The sequence below is a fragment of the Asparagus officinalis genome, chromosome 10 (genome assembly GCF_001876935.1).
Source record: "Asparagus officinalis chromosome 10, Aspof.V1, whole genome shotgun sequence".
NCBI lineage: Eukaryota > Viridiplantae > Streptophyta > Magnoliopsida > Asparagales > Asparagaceae > Asparagus > Asparagus officinalis.
In genome coordinates, this window is record NC_033803.1 from 33,159,114 (window position 1) to 33,176,244 (window position 17,131).

At 36.9% G+C, this 17,131-nt stretch overlaps 1 protein-coding gene across 1 annotated transcript in view; it reads left to right on the forward strand.

Moving 5' to 3' along the window:
• The window catches only part of LOC109825736 (adenylate kinase, chloroplastic-like), a 30,983-nt gene extending 14,384 nt beyond the window's left edge, over positions 1-16,599 (forward strand). Inside the window, exon 8 of the mRNA XM_020392620.1 lies at positions 16,556-16,599. Coding sequence (XP_020248209.1) covers positions 16,556-16,584 — 29 coding nt within the window. The 3' untranslated portion in view covers positions 16,585-16,599. The remainder of the gene's footprint in view (positions 1-16,555) is intronic.

Genomic DNA, 17,131 nt, shown 5'->3' on the forward strand with positions numbered 1-17,131 from the left:
GAGGGCGAGGGTTAGGGTTTTAGGACGGTGGTTATTTAGGAGTGGAGGAGGAGATGGGGGGTGTTAGATGGAGGAAAACAGGGAGTTGTCGATGGGGCAGATCAAAATTGAAGGGGAGCAGGGGAAGGGGTGTTTGGCTATGGAGGAGGAGGACGGGGTTGGGCGACTGCTGGAGGAGGAGGCGGAGGCGGCAGTGGCGGGTAGGGTTTCACACCCTTGACCGTGAGGTTTTGCACCATTCAGCAAATCAGGTAAACAATTTTTATTCAAATCTTCAATAATTCATTTTGATTACAAGAGCGTTTACATAGAAGAAAAAATACAGAATTAGGAGATTTCCTAAATCCCTCTAATCTCTCATAATCACTCAAATCTCTCATAATCAATCACAATTAATCAGTTACTAAAACTGATTAGCTACCAAATCAAAGTTAAATTTTAAAATTTTAAAATTCAAATTACTATTACAACTAAAAATCAAAACCACAGTGCTGAAACACGGCTCCTCCTGCGCCGATAAACTCGACAAAAATCTCGTGCATGCGTCTGGATGTCCTCATCAGAAAGAGGATGAATGTATATCGTTCATGATAAAAAAAACTTTTAGGTTATGGAGTCGCAGGTAATCGTGTCCTTATTCCTTGAAGCAACGATGTAACATTCGGAATTTATAGAGTATACTAATTTGTGAAGAGTGAGTAAAGCATAAATTTACTATAGCTGAAAGCATATTTAATATCCTAACAAGCTTTGATGTTAGTCATTCAGAAATAAATAGTTCGATAAAAGTCCTCACAACGTGAATTTTTAGGATGTAGTTTGCTAGAGGGAGGGGGGATCAATTATTACGCAAGTTGTAACTATATAGTCTGAAAACATTTATCATTTTAGGAGTTTAGATATCAAACTTTTTCTCATCGGTCAGTTTATTTGGTCTTTGTCTTTGTGTGTATCAGGAAAGAGAGGGGGTGGGGGCTTAAGCTCTAAATACTAGGTGGTGCTTATCAGTTCTAGTTGGCACATATACCTCTCTCAAAAAAGATCATGTTCCTCGAAGCAACCCTGTAACATTAGGAATTTATAGAGCATATTGACTTGTGAAGAGTGAATAAAACATAAAATTACTATAACTGAAAGGATATTTAATATCCTAATAAGTTTAAATATGGAAAAAGTGTTCATAAGGTGACACCTTAGATCCAATCTAAGGTAGTGCCTCTTGATTCATGAATTAGGCTATTCTCATTGATGATCCGCTCCACTCATTGTGATCTAAATGTCTCAAAACATCTATAAAATAAAAATCATGATGATTAAATACTTCTAGCACATATTTTTCATTGTATATTTAGTTATGTTGCCGTAAAACCGTTAATTTCACAATCACTTGATGTATGATTAACTACAACCCAATATGCCTAATTTTTTATTTGTATACAATCCAAAACATATAAATCAAAATGAACAGAATGGATGGAGTAATTTGATAGCACATAATATAGTTTTGAAGGCGCTAGCTTAGATTGAATCTAAGGTGTTACCTTATAAACACTTTTCCCATAATAAACTTGATATTTGATACTAGTTCTTCAGAAATTAATAAATTGATACAAGTGCATGGTAATGTGAATTTTAGGACGTAATATGTTAATGATTTGCTTGGTGCTGACAGTTTTCCCATAATAAACTTGATATTTGATACTAATCCCTTAGAATGTGTGACTCACCATTTGTGTCCCTTTGGAGCAAATTTGGAAACTGAAAATTAGTCCTTCAAAGAGGCTTTATAAAAGCAAGCCCTATGTCTAGTAAATTGTCACCTATCAAATTTTGTTAAGGGCTAACATTTGATCAATGTGATTGTGTGTGGATTGATGCATCAAGACATCAATTTGTAGGAGTGAACCGCATATCAAAGTTGATTATGAGCTTTGTCTCATGATGTCCTAACTAAATAAAGCATCGACAGTGTTGTCATCACAATACATTTTTTACCAGCAGTCTTTAAGATCGAGAAGTTTGAATATGCATATGTGATCAAAAGCCACATAAGGTATACCGGGCAATTCACAGCAAAGAGGAGATAGACTAGTTCGTAGAGAGAACATGGAAACAATTCCTTGCAACTCCAGAACCTAAAAAGGTGTACCTTCCTCTTTTGGCATCATCCCCCTTCCTTTTAATACTATTATTTAGATTCTCGTAGCTTATCCGAAAAGTCTGACGATTTGGCCAAGGATCTCTGGACAATGGATAACTGTTCGCTACATAGCCTATAGCAATTTGGCTGAAGCTTTTTTGAATTGATGTTCACTGCATCTTTTGTAACGCCGCTTCACCTCACATGTCTACAAAAGGACAGAAGGAATCCAAGGTTCTATTTAGTCTCTTTCCTCTAAATCTCTACTTCTAGGGTTACCATTCTCGAGGGGAAAAAATGACCAACAGAATTCCTAAAGAGAAATTTGTGAAAGGGAATGACATTGAGAGGAAGAAAAGGAGTTCACTGAAGAAGACAACTGCCGCTCTCCCCATCCTTCCACGAGAGGTAATCTTTTTTGGAATCTTTAGTCATCTCCCTGCCCAATTCCTTCTACTCCTGCGCTCTCTTAGCCGCTCTTCTCTCCAACTCATTGATAATCTTCATTTTGCCCAAACCCAAGCTTCTCTCGCTTCTGCCCACCTTCTTTTCTTTGTCTTCAACCGCTACCCCGAATCAAAATTCCTATCTCTCCAAATCAATCGTGGTAGCCGTAACCGCCTCACCTGTCTCGAAAACTTTTAAGTTGGGAGTCCCCCATGGTTGTATGATTCTTGCCTGCTGCAATGGCCTTCTCCTCTTGCGCATTATTGATTCTAGCACTGAAGGCATTGTTGTAGCCAATCCAGCAATAAAGAAATGGCACATGCTCCCCAAACCCTTAGCTGGACCGGAAGGTGCATATTGGGACTGCCTTTACAGTATTGTCTTTGATGCCTCTTCCAAGTTGTACAAGGTGGTGCACTTGCTTCTAGATCTTACGGGTAAGCTCATATGTGAGGTAATCACCATTGGATTGCCAAATCAGTCTTGGAGGCGAGTCGATGTTCCTCTGCCTATGCATTCTGGTGCGATCATTGATCACAAATATAATACATTTAGAATTGGTCAAATCTTATTCTGGGTCGATTGGCATTCCAATATGCATCCATTTAATGGTGTATTCAATCCTTCAAAGCATCATATCATGTCCATGGATGTAGTGAAAGAGGAGTTTCGAAGAATAAAACCCCCAAATTTTACCACGCAGATTTGTTGTCTCATCGATTTTGGAGGAAAATTAGCCTTGTTCAACTTTGATAGGATTAAGATTGATGCTTGGGTTTTACAAGATTATGAAGGGCAAGTGTGGATGAAGAAACACTCCATATGTAATACGAAGCTTCTGAGGTATTTTTGGACCCATGGGTGGAAAATAGGCTTTATGCTGACTGCTTCTCTGCATGATGGCAAGGTACTGATTTTCAACTCTAGGAACAAAATATATCAGTATGACATTGAATATGACTTATTTGCTCAGGTGAGGACCCATTATGGATATCTTGGGGACAATCCGCAAAATGCCATGATAAGTAAACCTTGTGTTCATGTGAACAATCTTGTATGGCCGTAAAAGTGACATCTATGTTCTGTAATAATAAAGAGGATCTAGTAAGACCTTCTGTCTTGGGGACAATCCGCAATCTGCTGTGGTGTTTAGTGACTTCTGTCTATTTGGTGGTGATATGTTTATTTGACTTCTGTGTATTTAATGTCTTTCATTTAATATTCTTTAATAGGGTTCTAAATTAAGCAAGATAAATGCTCTCGATTTTCAATGTTCTTTGTTCATAAAGCACTGAAGAATAGTTTACCTTAGTAGTCAACTTATTGTTCTTTACTATAAATGTATATAAAGTGTTTATTATTCTTACTATTGAACATGGTAAGTCGGTCATTTCTTCTTATTGCTTCTTTCTACTGTATGAGTGTGCAAGAGTGTGCAAGACTATTGAGTTAGTGTGCATCAATAGTCAGACTTATTAACTGCTTCTCTCTAATGTTATTTTAAGTTTTCTTTAATTCTTGCGTTTCTTTTCTGAATAATAACATAGATAGATCTTCACTCTCCACTGTTTTTGTAGTTTGTGGTCTACTTAGAACTTGTGGTCTCATATCAAGCAAACCTCTACAAACAGTTTAGGTTACTCTTTTCTCTTACGTCGGCTGAGTTTTTCATTTTGGTAAAAATATTCTACCTTGTTTTTTTAGCTATCCTGTCTATAGTATTTATCTTGGGAATATGTTTTTCTATAAAGATGTGGCTGTCAGGTGTCTTTATAGATTTATATTTGGCCATGACATTTTGGGAAGGAAGAAAAGTTGTATTTGCATACAGCTCACTCTTTTCCTTAATGATATGCTACCTTACTTCCTTATTTTAATCCCTGCGTGTTAACATTGCTACAAATTTAATTCCATGACCTGATATTATTTAAGTGTTCGTTTTTAAACGTATCAGATCTATGTTTTTTTTGTTTCTAGAAGTTTTTCAAATGATATTTGTGACGTATATAGTATTCGTTTAAATCAGGATGAATATGTCATGTAGCGGTTTTCCTCATAACCAGTTTGTGGAGTTATTGTTTCTTGTGATGTGTTCTTGGCATTGCGAGGACTATTAGGGAATGTAAGCTTATCTGGTGCTACTTTCGTAAGCGTTTGTTTCTAATTTATAGGTTGTTTTGCTATTGTTTTGTTTTAGTTTTTCTTAATTTTGAGAAACCATTCAGGATTAGAACAGTTCTTTCAATTGGGAAGCAATTTTCGGTGCAGGAGCTAAGGTCTTTTGAGAAGGGCTTTAGTTTCCTACATTCATCTGGAAGGTAAATTGCTCTGTCATTTTTTTGGGGGCCTTTTTCTTTATTCTGCTATGTAGCAATTAGGTAGTTAAATCCTCATGCACATATGAACAACATGTTATTTATCATACTATTGCAAAGTTGGTGAGCATGCAGTCAGCAAGTCGGTCTAAATTAAAACCATTAACAGAAAAGAACTAGGATACTCTTTTGCATTTGAATGCGAGCTTCCAGATTTTCTATCATGCAGTTTTTATATGCCATTTTGACTATGACTTTTTCACTCTCCAGCGATCTAAGTGTTTTCCTCTACTGCTAGTGCAATCTGTTTTGGTGTCAACTGTGAATTTTAGGATTTTATTCACATTCCTTTTCACTGTACAAAACAGTCCTAATATATATACACGTTAGGCAATATCAATCTGCTTAATCTAAGGAATTTGTTTCCTTCTTAAAGAAGGAAATTAATACCAAATCATCTAAAAATAGGAAATCTAAATATACACCATAATTACAACAATTAGGATCCCTAGAAAATAGTCACAATATCAATATCTCCAACACTCCCCCTCAAGCTGGGTTGTATATGTTTATCATACCCAGCTTGCTACACAAACCTTCAAATACAACTCTAGGAACTGGCTTGGTGAGTATGTCTGCATTTTGTAATGATGATGAGATGTAGATAGGTTCAACTATCCCTCCTTCTATGTTTTCCTTAATGAAATGTTTGTCACTTTCAATATGTTTGTTTTGCTGATTGGTTATCACTTTGTAGCTTGATTGAACCATCTATAGGAACCTTTAACTCAACTAGCTATCGTTTCAGCCATATTCCTTCACAAATCCCTTGAGCCATGGCTCTAAACTCGACCTCAACACTACTCGTCACAACTGACTGCTTTTTACTCCTCCAAGTTGTTAAATTACCCCAGACATAAGTACACAATCCTGAGGTAGATCTTCTATCAGTTATAGATCTAGCCCAATTTGCATCTGAGTATACTTCAACTCATCTCGCTGCATTTTTCTTGAAAAACAGTCCCTTACCAGGTGTCATTTTTAGGTATCTCAGAATCCTTTGAACCGATGTCATATGTTCCTCAGTAGGATTATTCATGTACTGACTTACAACACTCACCGAGAAGGCAATATCAGGTCTTATATGAGAAAGATAGATCAACTTCCCTACAAGTCTTTGATATCTCCCATTTTCAATAGGAGCATTGTCTTGAATTGACCCAAGTTTAGTAGTAGAGTCCATTGGTGTGTCAGCTGGTTTGCAGTCAAGCATGGTAGTGTCTTTCAGTAGGTCTAACACATACTTCCTTTGTGAGACAAAAATACCTTTCTTTGACCTAGCTATCTCCATCCTAAGGAAGTGCTTTAAGTTTCCTAGATCTTTGATCTCGAACTCTTTTGTAATAACCTTTTTAATTCTGGGTATTTCCTCTTCATAGTCCCCTGTGAGTACAATATCATCCACATAGATTATTAATACTGGCAGAAGAATGTTTTATGAACATTGTGTGATCTGCCTGTCCTTGAGTGTACACATGTTAGTTTTAGCACCTTAGAATATTTTCAAACCATGCACTTGGAGATTGTTTGAGACCATACAACGATCTCTTCAACCTGCACACCTTTCCTCTATTAGCATCATTTTCAGTCCCAGGAGAACCCTACATATACACCTCTTCTTCTAGATTGTCGTTCAAAAATGTATTCTTGACATCTAGTTGGTAGGGAGGTCAGTCAAGATTTGCTGCTAGAGATAGTAGGACCCGGATAGAATTCAGCTTTGCCACAAGTGCAAAAGTTTTCAGATAGTCAATGTCATATGATTGAGTGAACCCTTTAGCAACCAATCTTGCTTTAAACCTCTCAATGCTGTCGTCAGCTTTGCTTTTCACAGTGAAGACTCATTTGCAACCAACTGGCTTCTTTCCACTCGGCAAATCATGTAGTTTCCAGGTTTGGTTCTTTTCTATGGCTTTCAATTCTTCTTCTACAGCCTTTTTCCATTCTGCCACTGACAATGCTTCTTGCACACAATTAGGAATGTGCATGTCTGAGATTTTTGCAATGAAAGACCTATACCCTTGAGACAGCCCATCATAACTGACATACTTGCTAACATGATATAACAGCCTACTCCTGCAGTCTGTTACCCCTTTTCGAATTGCAATAGGCAAATCATCATCAGTTTGTGCACTCTTAGAATCTGTACTGTTAGAAGAATCTTTATCTTCAGCCTGTGTATGAGTTTCATGAGACTTGGACTCGGGTTCAGATGTTTGAAGTGGTATAGGTTGTGTCTGAACCTCTGTTTCCTTCTGTCTTCCCTGTCTCCTTTGATAAATAATTATGTTTTGACCATCAGCAATAACTGTAGGTTTCTTAGGCTCACTAACAGAAGGGTTGTTATCCTGATCAGTCTGATTAGATTGAACAACACTAAGATGATCTAACAAGTCTGATTTTGACTGACTAGATTGACTAGGAGGTTGTTTTAGACTCACACTAGGGCTGTCAAGAAATTCAATATCCTAAGAAATTCAAGAACTTCGGAGGATAGTGGACATCATCTCATTCAAACCCCCAAAATTTTAAAGTTTCCCTAAAGCTTCAATGCATCAAGTTGCTTTTGGAAATTATCCAACTTTCGATCCCATACTTTCGTACAAGGATTGGATTCAGCCTCATACGACTTAGAATGAATTTTCACAATTCTTTCTTCTTCATCTTCTTCATTAGTGTCATATTGGTTTTGACAACTAGATTCCCGAGTACTTGGTGAAGGTTGTCGGTGCCTTGACCCTAAGGCTTTGGCGGCGACTTTCTTCTTTTTCTTTTCTTTCTCCCCGAGGAGTTTCTCTATCATTGCTTCCATGCGCCTGATAGATTCTTGTTGCTGGAGGATAGTCGCTTGCTGTTCTTCTAGCTTTTTTGCAATATCCTCTTCATTCCCGACCATGTGAACATTTGCTTGTTCACTGTGGTCAGTGCTAGATAGCTGGGAAGTTACAATAACAGAGTTTTTAGACTCTTCATTATCATCATCGGAGATACCCGCTAATCGTCGATAATTCAATGGAATCACCACACCGGTATGGGTACGAGTGTGTCGATAAACACCTTGCCCTTCCATAAGCATTTCACCCAGTCCTGGAGAGTATTTAGGATCGGAGGACTCAGAAGAGTCAGCTAGAGTTTTACGCTTTCCTTTGTTAGCCATGTTAATCGTCACCTTCACATGTTCATGCTTCCTAGGAAAAAACGTCTTCTTCCAGGCGATGGAACTGTCAAAGGTTCGGACAATCGCTCGAAGACTGAAGGCTTAGGTACCAGCCTTCCATATTAGCATCGAGAAAGGACTGGGGAGATGAGCCTCTCACAGTTACAATGAAACTGCATTTGGCTCATACTACGTTTGTGAACCAAATAATCGCAGAGATCAGTACTAGGACCACCCCTAGTCAGCTCCGGCAACTTGGTAGTGCATGAGCAAGAATCTCTAAGTGTGAGAGATTGATGAGCCCAAACGTTTTGACGAACTTCGTGTTTCATGCGAGGTTCGTCAACCAGACGAACTTGGTTCCATGGACGGCTTTGCCGTTTGGGACGAACTTCATCTTGGATCCTCGAATGCTTCTCTGTAATAGCGGTAGTCCGAGGTTGAAGGTGAGATTCGTCTTTTCGCCATGGTTCATCATTTTGCCAAGCCCAAGTCTTAGCAGGTTGAACGTGCACTAGTTGTTTTGGTCGAGCCTCGTGTTGAAGAAGTGGTTCGTCAGGTGGGCATTTTTGAATGCATAGGCGAGGCTTGTTGTTTCGACGAGCTTGAATCTGGCTAGCTCGAACAGCAGGGCAAGCTTGCAATGGTTGTTTCAAACGAGCCTCGTGTTGAAGACGAATTCCGTTATCTGAGTACCATTGGATGCATGAATGAAGTTCGTCATTTTGACGCACTTTAGCTGAATGACCTTCAACAGGCTTATGGGCCTTAGACATATTGTCCCGTGGTCGATAGTGGAAACTGTCCAACGAGACCAAGGCTCAAGCCTTACGGTGAGCCCGATTCTGACGTTGACGTTGTCTTGCACGTCTGGAAAGCAGCTTCGCCATAGTAGCCAAAGTTTGGCTAGATTGCTCAACAGCAACAACCAATGTTGGACGAGATTGCTTAACAACCCACCTCTTAGCCTAACGGCTAGTTTTTGGAGCCTCATCCTTTAGAGGCAAAGATTTCTTCTCGAGACTAACTCGAGTCGAATCATCAGAAGCCACATGGGCTGAAGTCTCGTAACTCGTAAGAGACTCTACGACACTTTCGTACCTTCGTGGGGCTAGGGGTATGAGAGGATAGGAACTCCTCATATTTGGACTGATCAAACTCGATGACCAAAGTCTCGACATCCATTCCCACAGTGATCTTGTCTTATTGCGCCACCATCATCTCTTCAGAGAGGATGACTTCTCCCACTGTGGTCGCCATCGTCTGTAGGGTCGAAAAATTTATGGTTGAATTCTTTAAATTGAAGAATTAAGATTCGATCGCTCGATACGAATCTTTTATAACCGCTCTCTCTCAATTACAGAGGAAGAGAAGATTAATTCAGCTTCTCTTTTGTTTAACGTGGGTTCTTGGCAGCGAAAGGATACTTCTCTCGATGCTTAAAAGTCGAGATTGCCTCCTATTGACGATCAGATCAAGATCACCAAGCTTCTAACGTTGGATAGATCACGAGAATATGAACGTCGATCTCTCTTCACGTGATAGCCGAAGATCCAAAGTCCAAAAGTTCGAAGCCCCCTCGTCATAGCTGCTTACGGCTATTTAAAGAGCTTTAGCATGTAATTTACGTGCGACAATCGTGGGGTCGTGGGCATAACTAACTCCTGAGATTTAGCCCACGTTAATTAATGGAGCGTAATGTACTCCTTAGATTTAGCCCACGTGGGCTGACTTGGTCCTCGTGGCCGTTACAGCCGAACTTCGTGTGGATTATGTGCATCGTTTCGTGGTGAGGTTCATTAGACAAGCTTCGTCTTCGCTGAAGAGCTTCGTCTTCACTGACGAGCTTCGTCTTTATTGACGTGCTTCAAATCATGTTTCCAAAGACAAGCTTTGTTGTTTGAGACGAGGTCCGTCATTGTAATGACCATCGTCATGTTTGTTATGAGCTTCGACGCTCCCAAATGATTAGCCGATGATCTTGATAATCACATTTTTATTATAATTTTATACGCTCATTATCTATTTTACATGAATAAATATACCACTAATAATTGTTTTTATTTTTAATTGCAGGTTAATTAAGAATAAAACCCAAGATCTCTTCTCTCAACAAAAACCCATGAATTAAATGAAGAACACAAGCAAGAGCCAAAAAGCCCAAGCCCAAAATCAAGCTGTGTAGCTTGTAGAAGCCGGAGAAAATAAAAAAAATCAAATATGAAAAAAAATATATTCAAGATGGTTGACCGTAAAGAAACGACGATATCTCTTAATCCGAAAGGCGGAATTTAACATATAATATATAAAAATCGCCTATCTCGACGAGACGAAGCCATCTGTGAAGTCAGATTTTGGAAATAGTGGGCATTGATGGCAGCATCGATGGGGGTATCGATGCCTGTATCGATGCCAACGTCAGTCTGTTACAAATCTATAGCTGAAATTCAAGGTTTTTGGATAAAATTTCGATCCAAGTGCTCACATTCATTGATATTTACTATAAATAGGGGTAGAAAGTGAGGAGTTAGAGGTGTAAAAATTTTATAACTCCATTTGGAGAGGAGGGTTACTCTTAATTGAGAAGATTTTCCAAAAATTATAACTTTTTATTGCAATCAATAAAAAAAATTTTTTCACTACTTTAAATTTTCTTCTCTTTGTTTGATGATAATGATGGAGATGAAGATCAATTTGAATGTTTTCTTTTATTTTATTTTTCTCTTTTATTTTTTATTTCTTTTTAGTAATTTTCTCCTTCTTTGCTCTAAGGCTAATTACTTCTTCTTTGAATCTTTTTCTGAGGCATCTTCTCTCTTTCAATCTGACTTTATATGTGATAAGATTACTTACAAGATCATCAAGAGATATATTAGAAAAATTCTAAAGTTCGTCAATAGCCGTTATCTTTGGTTCCCAAACATGAGATAGAGAATAAAGTTTTTTTTTTGCATAGTTCCGTGTTGTCGTACTCCTTCCCTGAAGTTTTAGACTTGTTCACAATATCAGTGAATCGAGTGAACATCTCCTATATGCTCTTTGAGGCATTTATCTTGAAGTTTTCATATTTACACACTAGCATATAAGCTTTGCCTCCTTTACCTGTGAAGCTCCCTCATGAGTAACTTTTAGAGCCCTCCAATTTTCCAGTACAGTAATACAATTAGAGACACGATTAAATTCTTCAACAGTAAGAGAGCAATATAATGCATTCATAGCTTTTGAATTATAAGAAAAAAATCTTTTTGTCTTGAGAAGTACATTTATCTATAGAAATTTCAGTAACAACTCCTCCTATCTCCTCAGTAGGATTATGATTCCCGTATTTGACACACTACCAAATATAAAAGTTAATAGACAATAAAGAAGTTTTCTTGTGTGCTTTCCAAAAAGTGTAATTAGTGTCGTCAAAAAGTAGGGGGCGGTTGATGGCATGTCCTTCAGTAAAGGCTGAAGCAGTGGTAAAGTTTGACATCTCTACTCTAGATTGTGATACCTAAATGTGGGTAATGAGGCTTTGATACCTCTTGTAGGAAATAGGATGCAAGTCTAGAAGGGAGGGTGAATAGGATTGCTTCAATTTTTTGACTAACTTAGAATAAGCATCAGAAATATAATAAATGAAAAACTAAAAATAAATTAACACAAGAACACACGAGAGTTTTTATAGTGTTCAGAGTAAAATCCTATGTCCACTCTTCCTTCTCATGAAGGGTCGTCCTAACTATGACCAGAGTTTACTAGAATCACACCCCGATTCTGTAGGCTTCAAAGACCGTACTGTAGAATCTACCCAAAACCAGTCGTCTAATCTAACTCTTCACAATAACTAGAAGAAACCTAGCTCTAGCTAGCCACACTGTAAAACCCTAAAAATTTGGATATTATGTGATAAATAATAACGAATATGTTATATATGATAAATAACATTTTGTTGTTTGAGACGAGGTCCGTCATTGTAATGACCATCGTCATGTTTGTTATGAGCTTCGACGCTCCCAAATGATTAGCCGATGATCTTGATAATCACATTTTTATTATAATTTTATACGCTCATTATCTATTTTACATGAATAAATATACCACTAATAATTGTTTTTATTTTTAATTGCAGGTTAATTAAGAATAAAACCCAAGATCTCTTCTCTCAACAAAAACCCATGAATTAAATGAAGAACACAAGCAAGAGCCAAAAAGCCCAAGCCCAAAATCAAGCTGTGTAGCTTGTAGAAGCCGGAGAAAATAAAAAAAATCAAATATGAAAAAAAATATATTCAAGATGGTTGACCGTAAAGAAACGACGATATCTCTTAATCCGAAAGGCGGAATTTAACATATAATATATAAAAATCGCCTATCTCGACGAGACGAAGCCATCTGTGAAGTCAGATTTTGGAAATAGTGGGCATTGATGGCAGCATCGATGGGGGTATCGATGCCTGTATCGATGCCAACGTCAGTCTGTTACAAATCTATAGCTGAAATTCAAGGTTTTTGGATAAAATTTCGATCCAAGTGCTCACATTCATTGATATTTACTATAAATAGGGGTAGAAAGTGAGGAGTTAGAGGTGTAAAAATTTTATAACTCCATTTGGAGAGGAGGGTTACTCTTAATTGAGAAGATTTTCCAAAAATTATAACTTTTTATTGCAATCAATAAAAAAAATTTTTTCACTACTTTAAATTTTCTTCTCTTTGTTTGATGATAATGATGGAGATGAAGATCAATTTGAATGTTTTCTTTTATTTTATTTTTCTCTTTTATTTTTTATTTCTTTTTAGTAATTTTCTCCTTCTTTGCTCTAAGGCTAATTACTTCTTCTTTGAATCTTTTTCTGAGGCATCTTCTCTCTTTCAATCTGACTTTATATGTGATAAGATTACTTACAAGATCATCAAGAGATATATTAGAAAAATTCTAAAGTTCGTCAATAGCCGTTATCTTTGGTTCCCAAACATGAGATAGAGAATAAAGTTTTTTTTTTGCATAGTTCCGTGTTGTCGTACTCCTTCCCTGAAGTTTTAGACTTGTTCACAATATCAGTGAATCGAGTGAACATCTCCTATATGCTCTTTGAGGCATTTATCTTGAAGTTTTCATATTTACACACTAGCATATAAGCTTTGCCTCCTTTACCTGTGAAGCTCCCTCATGAGTAACTTTTAGAGCCCTCCAATTTTCCAGTACAGTAATACAATTAGAGACACGATTAAATTCTTCAACAGTAAGAGAGCAATATAATGCATTCATAGCTTTTGAATTATAAGAAAAAAATCTTTTTGTCTTGAGAAGTACATTTATCTATAGAAATTTCAGTAACAACTCCTCCTATCTCCTCAGTAGGATTATGATTCCCGTATTTGACACACTACCAAATATAAAAGTTAATAGACAATAAAGAAGTTTTCTTGTGTGCTTTCCAAAAAGTGTAATTAGTGTCGTCAAAAAGTAGGGGGCGGTTGATGGCATGTCCTTCAGTAAAGGCTGAAGCAGTGGTAAAGTTTGACATCTCTACTCTAGATTGTGATACCTAAATGTGGGTAATGAGGCTTTGATACCTCTTGTAGGAAATAGGATGCAAGTCTAGAAGGGAGGGTGAATAGGATTGCTTCAATTTTTTGACTAACTTAGAATAAGCATCAGAAATATAATAAATGAAAAACTAAAAATAAATTAACACAAGAACACACGAGAGTTTTTATAGTGTTCAGAGTAAAATCCTATGTCCACTCTTCCTTCTCATGAAGGGTCGTCCTAACTATGACCAGAGTTTACTAGAATCACACCCCGATTCTGTAGGCTTCAAAGACCGTACTGTAGAATCTACCCAAAACCAGTCGTCTAATCTAACTCTTCACAATAACTAGAAGAAACCTAGCTCTAGCTAGCCACACTGTAAAACCCTAAAAATTTGGATATTATGTGATAAATAATAACGAATATGTTATATATGATAAATAACATATTTTGATATTTGAGTATGCTAGGAATTGACTTGAGATCAATTCAATGTATATGTATGAATATAGGAGTGCATATGCACAAATCATGCACGAAGAAGAAATCTGGAAAAATAACCAGTTAAGAGTGTATATGTTTTTCACACTGATAATATTAGAATCAAGAAAAATTCAAAATACAAAAGTTGTAGGTATTTTCAACAGCTTTCCAACAAATCTTAAATCACCTCATTTTGAGGTTGGATGTGAAAGTTACAGCTAAATTACTGAATACAATTTACAGAAATATAGAGTAGTCGACTACACTATATTGTAGTCGACTAGTTGGGGTTTTCCTGGAAACGTCAGGTTTGAGTTCTGGTCTATTTTGTTTTATATCGACCTGATAATGTGTAAGAGTATATATACACATTTTTCCTGAGTTGTAAAGGGATTTTCACGAAATTTTTAGCAGCAGCCACCCCCTCTCTCAAACCCTAAACCCTATATCTCAGTTTGACCCTTCTCTAAGGTGTTTGTCAAAGGAGAAGTGAGGTTTTACAGCGTTTGACGGAGGAGGGATCTTGCACGCATGTGTAGAGGCTTAACATGACATTTTAGGCAAGATCACTTGCATTCGAACTTGCACCCTTAGTTAATGAATGATTTAAGATATTTAAATCGATGTTTTACATGTTTAGATCTTAATCTAATATGAAAAAGATTAAAATTTTGATATTAACGGTAAATAAATATTAGATATACATGGTGTTCTTACTGTTTATGATAGAAGCGTGATCATGATCACTTGGGTTGTTTCTAATTTCGTTTTTAATGGTTAAATCATGCTTAGAACATGTTTAAACCTTAGTTCGACCCTTATTTGAGGGTTCTATGTTATATTCATGCTTAAACCCTAGACTTGTGATAAAAGAGCTTACATGTTAATTAAATCTATTTAAACCCATAGGTTTAGGATATCCTTGATTCTGTGAATATGAATAAACGAATTTGTATAAGTTTCAAGCTTAATATGCAAGCGTGCTCATGTTGATCTAATTGATAACTAGTGTTTATGTCAATTTCTTGATAAATAAGAAGATTAAACCTAAATGATTGAATTAAGGGTTTAAATAATCATGAAGATGATTCTTTTGACTTGTAATTACTAGTTTTGCAATGTATTAAAGTCTGATTTACACGTGATGATTGCTAAGAGCTGTATGTACATGGAGCTGTGCATGTTTCTACTTAGTAGTTGACTACTAAGAGTAGTAGTCGACTACTAATATTCAGTTTGATTTTTACAAAATTTGTCTGATTACAGAGTAGTCGACTAGTGTATAGTGTAGTCGACTACTAATATTGATTCATGTTTTACAGAGTCTGAGTAGATGTAGTGTAGTCGACTACTAAGCTTAGTAGTCGACTACTAAGGCTAGTCTTCTTGACATTGTGTTGTTTTGATTTGAAATGCGAGCTCAAGGCTCGAGTTACATGATAGTACATATGTGATCATAATTATACATGAATAGTATCGTAGTACACGTGTTGATACCCTAGAATAGGATTTTGTTAAGTATTGTTTCAAGTACACTTTTCCTATGAATTTGTATCCGCACTAGTGTACGCAGAGGTTTGTGAACCTATATTATTGTATCTGCACTAGTGTACACAGAGGTTTGTGAACCTATATTATTGTATTGGCACTAGTATGCACAAAGGTTTGTGAACCTATATTATTATATCCGCACTAGAGTGTGCACAGAAGTTTGTGAACCTATATTATGGTATCCGCACTAGAGTGTGTGCAAAGGTTTGTGAAATTATATTACTGTATCCGTACTAGTGTGCACAAAGGTTTGTGAACCTATATTATGGTATCCGCACTAGAGTATACGTAGAGATTTGTGAATCTATATTATTGTATCTGCACTAGTGTGCGCAGAGGTTAGTGAACCTATGTTATGGTATCCGCACGAGTGTGCACAGAGGTCAGCGTACCTATGTTATTGTATCCACATGAGTGTGCGCAGAAGTAAAGGAACTCATATCTTCATTTTCGCATAGTTATGCGTAGAGGATTGAAATGTTTAATAGTTTTTATGCACGGAGATGCTATTAGATGAGAAGAAACAGAAAAGATAACTTATACGACTTGATAGCCCAATGTGTTTGGTGGGCACTAAATGTGATATAACTCACTCTTGAGTAGTTTTACGTCAAAGAGACTCACTTGTTAAAACACGAGACATATCTTTTACTCTGATGTTTAGTATGATGTTATACTTACATGCTTCTGTTTCAGTCATTTTGAGTTTTATTATTTATTCTTTTATTTCGGGGAAAAAGGATTCCTAGGTAGTCTATGCTTAATAGATAGAGCATCCACTACATGTAGTAGCCCTTCCCTTGGAGGCGGATGAAAGTGGTCTTGATTTAGTGCTCTGACCCTTTTGTTGTTGTTCCTTTTGTTTTTATTTCCTTTTTCAGGCGGTTCAGAGCATCGGAGAGTTGCATAATGATAGAGTTCATGCATAGTCACCGTCATATGAGCTAGTAGATGAGACTCCACAGTAGACTGACTTTATATTTAGTTATTAGAGTTTTTTTTCCTCACTTTGTAAAGGCTATGAGCCTTGGTATATTCTTAGTTGATTTATGTCGTGATACATTTATATATTTCAGGATGTCAGATGTATTCCAGACTTGTTCTTTGAGACATGTTTCATTTATGAGATACTCTTTCCTATATCATGTCAGTTACAGTTATTTTATTCTATTGCCTTTTTGTACCTACATTTTATTTTTGATTCTGCTAGAAGATATTGTTGTCATTAGTGAAACTTATTATTGCACAGTGTGGATGCATGGCAGGTTTGACATCTCCGGATTCACCTTAAACTACAGCCATGTGTGAAACCAGGGACGTCACAGTTGGTATCAGAGCTCTAGTTCCAGTATCCTTAGGATCATCCTGTGTCGAGTTATGGAGCTAGAATAGAGTTTCCTAGGATTCATGTACACAGTCCGCTAAGAAACCCTAGAATGAGTGAGAACGGTATATGC